Consider the following 12611-nt stretch of genomic DNA (forward strand, 5'->3'; position numbering starts at 1 on the left):
TTAAGGCTCGATTCTGTCTGTCCCTTCGTTAGTTTGTGTTACGTATGATTCAGCTTTTCTTCGAAAGCTACTATTATGAGCGATCAGCGATAGCCTTGCGCCATATTCCATGTTCAGACACGTAGAGAAAGTGCCTCGTGCGAGAGAACAAGAGCCTGGACTCCAAAACTCGATCTGTAAAATTTAAACTCGGATGGGCCGAAAGAAATTAACTCGAAACACGATGACACTTTCAATGGCTCAGAAGAGTGACCAACAGCAAGCAGGCTTCGTATGAAGGATTTGAGGTTTCCACGGCGGTGAGTCTGGGTTGTTGCGCCGTGCAGTCTGGTAGAAGTCTGCCGACGTTTCGGAGGTCCTTGCTGCCTCCATCATCAGGGCGATATGTTTTAAAATATTATTCTTAATATTTTTTAAACATCTCTCGTACGTCTGCTACAGCATGATGCAAAGTAAAATGAAACAGTGGGACCACGGCACTGATACCGTTCCAACTAGGGCAACGACACACACAGAGACCAGGAAAATCAATACGAGAAGTGAGTTGCGACGACCCCTTGACCGGCTCTGCGCTTAGTATTACATGGACTGTAACATTAGACTTCGCTATATTTGCATACGTGAATCGATGCACCGCGTAGTAACTACATTTTAGTAGTCCGCACAGATAAACGTGTATGACTAATAATTAATAATTTATCTCCTCCGAATACGAAATTCAGAGCTCAAATAGAAGTTTAATTAAATCTGTATCGTCACCTATCGCTGACATAATTATAAATTAACACTTCGAACCCACGAACGTTGGCACACACGGCCAATCTTCGGGAACGTATTCGTTTTACTGAATTTTACGTCATAGACAAGTAAAATATGAAATTTGCTTGATATATCGATAATCTTAAAATACGTCACCCCAAGATACAAGATCTCTCGTTCACACACAATTCATCAAATCGGGCCACTGTCATCTGTTGTTTAACGTATCGAGTGAAAAACCTTAATATTCCTTCTTCTGTTTCCATTTCATATGGGTCGATGGTGCGTAAGTCTTACGTTTTGACTTAAGAGTTCTTCCATCTCTTCGTTGTCTGCTGACTAGCTGAGCCATTTTATTCTGGGACGTCCGTGCGTCTCTTTTCTCTAAATGTCAATTCTAATACCCTTCTCGGTATAAAACCTAAGTATGAATACCCTAACCAAGACATGGGATGAATGAGTTTTTAAAATGTAGAACTTTCTGTATCAAGAGTAAGAATTCTTTAGGAAATACGAAGGAAACGCATTATCGCTGTGTGCACTAATAATGGAAGTTTTTTTAGTTTTCATCCAATCAGAATTCCTGAACGCATGCATTCCAGCCACGATAAACTGCATAGGTGGGTTTTATAATTAATTAAGATGGCTGCCAGACAATGAAATATTTTTGCTGATTAGATATTTATTATAAATAGCACACCATAAATAATAATAAAGTTTATAATCATACACACATACTTTGTCGTTTTATTTAAATTGTTAGTAGTTATAACACAGGAAGACCCTGTGACACACACGGAACTTTGCTTCTGTTAAGTTGCTTACACAAGGTATGACGAAACTACCTTCGTCAAAGTACACCATTTTCTTACGCAACGCCAAGGTGTTTCAAAAATTTCGTACGTATGAGTTTAAATAAACTTGAGACACGACAAACTTCATTCCATTGTATCATAATCAAAGTTATTACGTAATTATGATTATTTCCATCGCCTTTAGTTGTGAAGATGATAAATTCAGAAGCAAACAATTAAACAGGCTATTCTGCATAACCTTCAGTTAGGGATTGTCGGTGTCTGGCGACTCTATCTCGCAACCGCCCGCATTTCCTGGCTTTTAAGGATTTATGAGATGACGCACGAGCTCACTACACGATAATGAAACGGATAGCTTGTATTTCCCGTCGTTAAGTAATTATCGAACCACGTGCAAAACTTCTCTAGCTTGCCTTACACAGGCGGGCAAAGTCAACAGAACTACGTCGAATGGTTAGTTGCCAGTTGATCCATGTAACGGTGAAGCGTTTTCTTTGAGGTAAGGACTGGAGTTTTGCGATGTTTTAGATCCAGACATAAGATAATCGTATCTTCTTTCCTGTTCTATCTACGCCTTCTGGCTTGTATTTATGGTATTAATGCGAACAATAATCACAATACAATTATTCCTGTTAGATTAGAAGCTAAAGTGACCTCTGCATATCCCTATTATTACGCAGTCACGAGGCCAGGAGTAATCACAACAGAACGTGTTATTATGATTGTGTGTACAAATCAACTGAAACTCGCTTACGCCGAGACAATGCGGCAACTTCTCCTACACGTCTGTCCTGCGGGACTGTTGAAATGCAATTCACAGGCGTCAAGATTTGTTCTGTAGATTTTTCATCCTTCATTCAGTCGAAATGAGAATTCTGCGTTTCATCGTCGTCTTCGCTTTTACTCACCGTTTTCGTACGTAGGAGGAAATTGCCTTCAAAAACAGTAAATGTCAGGGTATGGAATGCACGCTGTAGGTGTTATGGTCACTCACAACCCTCGGTGAATATAAACATGGAACGTGTTTCTGAGGCTTCCATGGCACATTCTAAATGACGCTGTTATTCCTACGGCTGGTGGTAATTTAGTCTCAACACTGCCACGGAGCAGTGACCGAACAAATTAGCACAAGGGATGCAGTGAATAGTCACGTTTAGTTCTGATCACATGTTTAATGAATTCTGAATCAGCACATTGCAACTGAGCCCCGCCAAATTTAACATGCCAAATCTATGCTAACTACGGCGTCCTTGTTCGTGATGTCAACTACAATCAGCGCTACCCATAACGCAGATGTAACCACGTGGCTCCAAAATATCTTGTAATTTCGATTACAGAGCATCAAATTGATCGTCTTACCTAAGAAACACCGAAAATGGTATGTCAACTTGAAACGGCCCTTCGACGTTCAACAACTCAGAAAGTAAGAGCTCTGACTGTCGAGATATACAGCGTCTTCATACTCACTCCCGTGAGTATCTGAAATGTCTTAAAACTTTACCAATTGCATGGCATTTCAGCCTCTGAGGGCGGTGAGTATGAAGACGGCTGTTTCCTGTGATTCTGCGCCCTGACGATGGAGACAGCAAGAACCTCCGAAACGTCTCTATCGAAATACACGGGGCAACAACGTAGAAGACAACCATCTTCATAAACTACACACGATTACAAGAGTTTTAGTGTTTTCCTGTAAATAAACGCCGGATACTGTGCAGTGGTCCCCTGAAGACAAAGAGTCCTCGCACTGACAATGTCGCCGCCGTTGAGGAGTGAACGAACGCTGATGTCGCGCTGACCTTGGTCACGCCTTCCCCACTTTGGCAATTACGAACGGGCGAACTCGTGGACGGAGACAAGCGCACCAGAGATCAGCGGAATATTACCTCCGTGGCAATCCTCCTTAACATGGAACTGTTATTAAGACTGGAGCCGATGGCGCCTGAGCCTACAAAGGAGCAGTAACGAGAGGTTCGGCCCACCCTTTTGGTAGCCAGCTCAGTTATGTCTGGTTATACAAAGGCCCAAGTTTCTAGCCCCTCCTCACTGCCCCCAATAAAAACATGTCATAGCCCAAGGATGGACACGGGTAAGCACATCCATTCCGTACATAAACATGGCTGTTCAGAAGCTATGCGGCTAGACGCCTGAGAGGGGACTTAAGCATGGAAATGAAAGTCGAAACAGGGAAAATAATCCTTGTCCACAGGTTTTGATGTTAACACCAAACATTCGACATGGCTCTCACCCGAAAGCCGTGGTTATACAGACAGTCCAGTCTAGCGTGACCGACAATGGCTATTTTTCAGGCGCAGATAGATCGTGGTCATTTGCCACGTTCATCAGAAACGCTGGGGTTACAACTAGACTATTAAACGGACCAAGAACCCAGCAGAACACAATCTAGACACACCGCCAAGAAAACCTCAAATCTTACGGACGGCAACACTACACAGCATTCATCCATCGACTGACTTCAACCACGAAGATGGGGGCATGCTGATCCGAATCACTGGTGTACACACAACATATGTCCACTGCCCCATTCGTCTGAATGACGCGGTACTTAATCAAGCACCAGGAACAACCTTGCCACTTCTTCCGAGATAAGGCAATTTAAAACGAGGGCGCGGTCAGTACCCCAGCCATACAACTTCGCCCTGACCTCCAGACAGACGTATTCTACCAGACAATGTTGTCCGCCGATCTGCGATCTGCGAGAGCCTTGCGCTCGAGAGGCCCGCCGGCACGAATCGCGATGTTGCATCGGCTCGAAGCTGTCATAATAAATCAAAGCAGTCATTAAACTGGGACACGCTTACTGTCCCACTTATTATCCAAAATACAGCTTCATAAGGGTTATCAGATACCTCTTGGGGCAGTCACAGATGAGCAAACAGCAATGGTGAGACGATGCTAAAAATGATCGATTATTATGGCAGTAAATCATAATACTTGCATTGACCACGTCATCAACCGCTGCTAAAAGAAGCAGCCTCTGCATGTCATTATAATATAAGTTTCATTTTCACATATACAGAGTGTCTCATAAATTCAACACCATAAGAGAACTAGACTATTAAGTTAAAATGTTAAAAGCGAAAAAAAAAAATGTTACAAATGTGTTCCCAATCTCTAGTGTCGGAATTTTTCACGTGCAACGAGCAGTTAAGGGGATACACAGTTTACATGGCTGCAAAAGGGAGGGCTTACGGGACACTCTGTAAGTACAGCAAATTGCTATCGCAGGATTCCACCGCCCAGTCCGTTATAGTCTGGGGGTCATCAACATTTCAGAATTATATCTGAACAGGTTTTAAAAGTGATGCATTGTCGTAGCCTGTGGCTAAGTTGCATGATACCATTGTATAAAAGTTGATGGAGGTCTGCATCATGCCTCAAGTCTTACGGAAAGTGAAAGTGAAAGGAAAATATCTGGTTTCACTACCTCTAATTCATGGCCATGCACGTTAACTCTGCATGTGGTATCGATTAGATTTTGAAGCTTGCTAGAGGTCACACATGTATTTCTTCATCAGCAAAGGCACGGGGTAGCACCAAGTTAAAATGTATGATTCATCTCGTCATGTTATGGAAAAGATAGATTTTTAACTCGCGGTTGAGTCGCTGGCACGCCTGCTTCGTATTTTGGAGTTACCTTGTTAAGCTCTCGGCCCAAAGACCAGCTACCCCGGCACATATTTAGCTTGGTTTTCCTCAGTCCATCCGAACAAGTACCAACACCTACTTTAAATCAGGCCGTATCCTCTCCAATTTATTATTTAATTAACCTATAAATCAATAATCTACTGAAATTGTTGATAAATAGAGAACAGATAAAAATTCATTACCCGCACAAAGTTTCTTATAATATTTCACAAAAAAAGTAACATCACCCACAAAGCAGGTAATATTCTGCGGGCCATCATGTTATTATTCACACTTCACGTGCAATAAATATTGTTTACTAAATTTATTTTTTATAAAATATCTATTACCACAGAAAATGTCATGCCACTACAACAGAACTCCTCCCATCCCACAATTTAGCACGACCAATGGGGAAAAATTTAAAAAGTTCGAGTGTGTGGTAGCCTCAGTCCAGTTTTAATTAAACTCCGTCAATTTCTTCGAATGCTTTAGGACAGGAAGACACACAAACGGATATCATGATATCACAAACCAATCTTTCCTAAAACGAAATCAAAAACTTACAGGTACTCAGTCCCTTATTAGGAATGCCACAAAAAAAAAGGTATTACATTCTCACTGCGTCGTAAATTTACTCGTGACGCAGTGGCGTGTATTTATAAAGTAAAGGCCTACACAGAATTTCTGAATGGGAATAAGTTTCGGCTGCAAGCCAAGACTTTTTTAAGCCTCAGGATGTCGCTGCAACCATCAACCAGTTAAGTCTTCGACCTTCACCACTTTCAAGTTTGTGTATATGGCATAAATAAATCTGGACCATCACCCCCCTTCGTCCATTCACTGTCTGATAAATACGGGAAGTACTGAATTTCTTCTGTCCCATGGGAGATAATATTAAAACGTTTTAACAGAATAAAACAGATGACGGCTGTCTTCTGGGCTATTTCGCCGTGTAGTTTAGTATAGAAGTCTACCGACGTTTTAGAGGTACTTGCAGGTACCATCATCAGGCGAACGACGGTAAACCTCTACCAGACTACACGGCGCTACAACCCGCAGTGAGAACCTCAAATCCTACTTAACGAAGCAGTTGTATTTACATTTGTCGAGACGAATCCGTGCGTTCCACACCCGTTAAAAGCAATAGACAAGGGGATCAGAGGGGTGCGAGAGGTAGAAAATACTGTCCACACAATAAAACTCTGTTTCCCGGTGGCACCAGTCTGTAGCTCCCTGTCTCATTTCCCGTGTCGGTAATGTCTTTGGTTTACATCGTATTTGCGTTTTTCCTTCTACACGCAAGCTAGTGACGTAGACGAAACACACACTTTAGTCCCGCCTACTGTATTTAAACTAGCAGCAGCGTTGCATAGTTAAACAACACAATTTCGAATAAGATGGATTTACGAGGACTATTCTCTTTCGTAGAGGAACAATTTACTTCACAAATTTTCGCCATATCATACGGCTAAGAGCAACTCTTTCAGACGACGAACATAATTTTTAATACACCGTTGACGTAGCGGCGGACGTAGATCCTACGTATCTGGAGACAAACATTTTCGTGAACAATAAAATCCTTGGAAAAGTTACGGTGATCAGTTTGCACACTACGCGCCGCTGACACAGATTTCCATGCCCTGTCACAACGTGAGACGACGTAGCCACTGCACAGATTACACGCATCACCGGAGACTGTGTGGTTCTGTGCATTCAGTACCCCGGCCTTACATTGACGCTTCGATTTCTTACCCTAAAAAGGAAACAATCGCTGGAGGAAAAACGGGCCCCCGTCGCCTGTTCCGGACGTGAAAGAAATGCTTAATGCCCTACAGGGAATCGAAACCCAGTCGTCCAGTCACTTATACAAGACATCAGATGGAAACAGAAGAAAATAAGATGGCTGTCTTCTGGGTTGTAACGCCGTGTAGTCTGACCGACGTTTCAGATGTCATTGCTGCCTCCATCATCGCCCTGACGATGGAGGCAGCAATGACCTTTGAAACGTTGGTAAACATCTACCATACTACAAGGCGCAACAACCCAGAAGACAGAAATCTTCATACTCATCGCCCTGATGATGGAGGCAGTATGACCTCTGAAACGTCGGTTAACATCTACCAGACTACACAGCGCAACTACCCAGAAGACAGAAATCTTCATACTCATCGCCCTGATGATGGAGGCAGTATGACCTCTGAAACGTTGGTAAACATCGACCAGACTACACAGCGCAACTACCCAGAAGACAGAAATCTTCATACTCATCGCCCTGATGATGGAGGCAGTATGACCTCTGAAGCGTTGGTAAACATCGACCAGACTACACAGCGCAACAACCCAGAAGACAGAAATCTTCATCGCCCTTATGACGGAGGCAGTATGACCTCTGAAACGTCGGTAAACATCGACCAGACTACACAGCGCAACAACCCAGAAGACAGAAATCTTCATACTCATCGCCCTGATGACGGAGGCAGTATGACCTCTGAAACGTCGGTAAACATCGACCAGACTACACAGCGCAACAACCCAGAAGACAGAAATCTTCATCGCCCTTATGACGGAGGCAGTATGACCTCTGAAACGTCGGTAAACATCGACCAGACTACACAGCGCAACAACCCAGAAGACAGAAATCTTCAGACTCACCGCCGTGAAAACATCAAATCCTAAAGAAAAACGTTCCAGGGGACCTAAACGTAGCTGGGAGGACAATGTTACTGGTTGTAATCTGTTTGGTGAAATCCAGAAACGAACTGCACAGCACAGGCACTGAATAATTCGCTGGTAGTAAAATGCAACTTCGTTGAAGAAGCCAATACTAAGCGAGAACAGGTTTTACGATCCACCGCAACTTCTGGAGCTCTTGAAACTCGACTTCAGCATCTTCCATCTCTGTCCATCCCTTTTTTTTTAGCCTACTTTCCTTTCCTAGTGAAGAAAGTAGGTTTACGAGATCACCTTTGTGTGCGCGCGCGTGTCCTCAGACAAATCTTGAAACAAACGTTGCGACTCTGGAGACAAGGACAAATTCGCATTCTCTTCGTGTCCTTATGTTTCCACGCCTGGAGCTCAATGTACAACTTCGGTTTTCGGGAATGAACAGCTTCCAAAAACGTCCAACTCTGAAGATGGTAACTTCAATGTTTGCCGAAACGCTTGAAGTTCTACATTCGTATTCTTTTAATTTCCACGATCAATATTAGCAATATGGTAGGCGAGCGGAAATGGCTTGGTGTTTCTTAAACTGGAGTCATGAACTGATGTTCGTACAGAATATCATATTCATCCCCGCCAAACCGAAAATTAAATATGAATTTTTCGTAGTCGCAAATATTCTTCTGCACTGTCAGTAAAACATATAACAATTCTACATGCGGAACTGTAAATGTTTCCGCTTAAAAAAAATTATTGATCACTAATCCTGTACTCCATTTGAAGATACGCTAATTGAATAGATAACTTTATCTAAAAAGCAGTCTTATCAGGTAAAAGAGGAAAAAACACGTTTGATCTAAATCAGGGGTGGCCAACCCGCGGCCCGCGGGCCGCATGTGGCCCGCCTTGAACATTTTTCCGGCCCGCGAGATTCATCACACTTTTACAAAATATATTTATTTTATAATGGCCAAAGTAGTGAAAACCAATGTATTAAAAAAATACATTATTTGTGCATCCATATATTCAAAAATTATCTGTAGAAATTATGAGAAAAAATTAACTTTGATTTTAAAATAATATTCTTGAGATCGATTTGCAAAAGCTAAGTGAAAGAGTGGAGAAACAAATATCGCACTAGTAAAATAAATATTTTTTAATGATTTCATTATTTTTATTTCATTCATATTTATATATTTTTTATATTTAATTTTTAGTGCTATATATTTCTTTACAATGTACGCTTAGTATCATTATTATTATATTATCCATGTTTACATGTCAGAATAATAGTAAACACAATAATAATAACTCATTATGTTTCAATTTTTCACTCCAAAAAAATGTCTATAGTGTATCTAAATCTAATATGGGGATATATAATTTTATATGTGGCCCGCGGAGTTATGATGCATTTCCAAAGTGGCCCGAAAGATCATTTGGGTTGGCCACCCCTGATCTAAATCAAGTGTTTAGCCAAATCGAATAATTCTGAAAGCGACATATTTCGTAAAAGTTATGCTAGGTTTCGTTAGTTTTCTAGGTATCATAAAACGAAAATTTCCCTATTTCCCATTCCGCCCTCCGTACCAGACCATCACTTAGGCCCCGCGTAAGCACGGAATGAAACGGACCCGTCCATCTGACGTAACGTTTCTGTTTGGCAAACAGTTACAACCATTCGGGATAATTAGCATGTCGCGCTGGTGCCAAAGCGCTCGTTTAGACACGGCTATTGTAACACACCGAGTGCTCTTCAAGAAAAGACTCGAGTTGATCGCAATTCTTATCGATGCGAGTCCTCCTTCCAACGTCACAGCCGCGTGGTTGGCACTCCTGCTTCATATTAGGGAGATTCCACGACTGCTTATACTGTGTCGTCTGCTTCATTTATATCCTGACGCCTTAAAATGGCGACGGGAGTTGGCAGGAGGGATGCAGGTAGGCTAGCATAACATTGCACAACTAAGTACCACCGTCCACAACACTCCTTCAACCCTGAAGATGGAAGCAATATATTCATCCGAAACATCGATATCATCCTACAAGTCCACACAGCTTTACGACCCAGAAGACTAATTCTGACATCTTCATCGCCTTCTAAACCTAATCTCACACACACGAGATTAACTGTAAATAAAATATATATACGACTGACGAAGGTCAGAATCTTTAAATGAAACATCGCCTTTATTGCAGTTCCAAACAGAGCACAGCAGGAAAATGTATCGATGTTGTTTTTACTGGAGGTGGCAAGTACAGATACTACCTGCTTTAATATTTAAAAACTACGCATCTCGCCAGAGCATATTCACAGGTTTCTTGTGATTCTCAGAATAAATTAAGGGAAATTATTCCCCTAAACAGTATTAACCAAATTATATTTGTAATAAGACGTGTCGCGTTTTCTTTGAGGTAAGAACTAGATTCTTAAATACTTAGACGAGCTTCAAATAGTAAATCTATTCGATTCTTCACGCTTAACGATACTTGGTTAAATATCTCTGAATATTTTGCATTTACAAACTAATTTCCTGATAAGCTAAAAGTCCCAGAGCTATGCTAGGGAGCTCCTTGCCTTTTATAAAACACAAAAGTTCAAAATGTAAAGTAAAGGCCTAATTTTTACATATAACTTTTGTTATAGCCTATTTATAAACAAAATATAATTGATTAAATGACTGTTACGCTGTTCAGTTAAATGTGCGTATTTAGGCCACTGGTAATGCCATAAATCTGTTAACAACGATGACTATTGGCAACACAGATCAATAAATGAGAAATACTTTCTTGGTATTAATCTAAAAGTGGAACCACTAGCGGGCAAGACTAATCAAATTAGCAGCTTGGGCTACGTACATTACATCAACATTCGTTAATTGCCCACAGTTAAATATTTTCCACGTACAAAAACTTTAAAACAAAAATATGAAAATTAATTTTGTGTATCAGCTTTATTACGTTGTCCTATTCGCTTTATTTTGACCAAAATAAAAATCCCGGTTACTTCAGAGCTGAACAAAAATGCCATTCAGTAACTTTGTAGACAACATACGGACAGATGACGCAAAAAAAATTGTAAAAATTAAACATATTTTTGTGCATTCTTTGCATAAAATTAATGCGTAATGTGGAGATCGCATCATATTCAGTGGATTTCAATTAAACTTAACACTGGGGGTTTTCTTCTAAAAAAAACATTGTTCAGCGAATTTATTTCACCATAATTCTTTAACTATCTCAAAAGCGGTTCACCGTCTAAAAACTGACACACGATATCTACGTACTACAGTGTGTTCACTGACACCGGTGACCGCAACTGACTTCCACGACCACAGCGCTAAGCGCTACGAACAGCAAGCAGTTCCAGCCGGAAGCCGGGAAACAACATCTGCGTTCAACTATAACTGTATCTAATTTAAAGCAACTTTTCGATTTGATGAATACGAAACGAAAAACAAGAAAAAGTGATTCCGGTTAGCACCTGCAATAACAAGCCTTTTATCTTCAACAAATGAACATGTATGCCAATGAACGAGTGAACATCCCTTCGCCCCGAGCCCCGCAATTCGAGGAGGTGGGGGCGCACAACATATTTCGAGCGCACAGACACCTTAAGCGACCAAGAATTAGAAATGTAACATAAACAGTATTTAAGTGCGTCGTCAATGAAGTCTCAGAACAAAGACAGGAACACGCTCTTTACTCTAGGGACGCCTATGCCTTAAATTCTTGTTCTTTTTTAATGTTGGTAGTAATATCACTCACCGCCCCCATTTTGTTGACAGAGATAAGGGAACCTCCAAATATTCCCGAGTCCTACTGAATATCCTATGATACTCAGGAAGAATTGCATCTTATTGCTCCAGGCCGCACGATCTTCAGTGGCGTCGACAGCTCCCGTCACGATGCTGTTCCTGTGAGATCCGCCTCCCTGTGGCGATGGACTCACAACAATAGTGACACCAGGACCTGCGGTTCTATTGTTGCGGGCGTTCAGTGGTGCCAGCTCGTGGCCGTTTCGAGACTCAGCTTTCCCTACCGCCATTGTCAACGTAATTAAAAGATAATGTCTGAGGTCTTAAAAAAGTGATTCGAATGTTCACACAGATAAATAACTGTACGTGGTTGCACACTGTTCAGTATTTCATGTCCAATAGCAGGAATCTAAAACTGCACTATCGATACAGTAAACTAGTTCTGATGCGGATAGCTAAGAAGTAACTGAATATACTTCAGCGACGCTTTAGTAAACACGTCTTTTCTAACAGCTAGTTTCCTAACAAAATATATTTCAGTGTCATGCGATACCTCTTAAACCGCACAAAAAAGGGATTATCAACACTTAAAAAAACCTAATAAATAAACGTCTAACGTGATTTTTCTGTATTTATTAACGTCAAATACAGAATATTGCTATAGAGTAGAATTCGACCCTCGTATTTATGCAGTAAAAAGTCAGACTTTATTAGCTGTCAAAGATAAATATGGAACAATACACAATTCTTTTTTATTATCAGCAGTGAATAACAGTACACCATCGGGAACGTGTGTAACCGGGACCTAACACCGTCCGCTTTTCAACTTGCTACACAACCGACTAACCGTAGAACCTGTCGCCAGTCTCCACACAAACTACGTCAGCGGGGGGGAGGTAGTCCATGACGGTGGGGGTTAACGCATGCGTGAATGGTCTCCGGCCCTCTTCTTCTGACGCACCAAAACTAA

General features: G+C 41.4%; 1 protein-coding gene across 5 annotated transcripts in view; it reads right to left on the bottom strand.

Annotated features, from left to right (window-relative positions):
• LOC110828771 (sodium- and chloride-dependent transporter XTRP3) overlaps positions 1 to 12611 on the bottom strand; it is a 66573-nt gene that overhangs the window by 41282 nt on the left and 12680 nt on the right. The window contains exon 1 of one of the 5 annotated variants that reach the window (XM_022061783.2): positions 11652 to 12495. The exons of 2 other annotated variants lie outside the window; for them this stretch is intronic. In XM_022061783.2, coding sequence (XP_021917475.2) covers positions 11652 to 11931 — 280 coding nt within the window. In that variant the 5' untranslated portion in view covers positions 11932 to 12495. Of the gene's footprint in view, positions 1 to 11651; positions 12499 to 12611 lie in introns of those variants that run through there. 2 more of the 5 variants (XM_087342986.1, XM_087342987.1) reach the window with 2 other exon arrangements.

Source organism: Zootermopsis nevadensis, unplaced genomic scaffold (assembly GCF_977971745.1).
Source record: "Zootermopsis nevadensis isolate Lab colony 2312 unplaced genomic scaffold, Znev_1.0 Znev_ptg000004l, whole genome shotgun sequence".
NCBI classification, from domain to species: Eukaryota; Metazoa; Arthropoda; class Insecta; order Blattodea; family Termopsidae; genus Zootermopsis; species Zootermopsis nevadensis.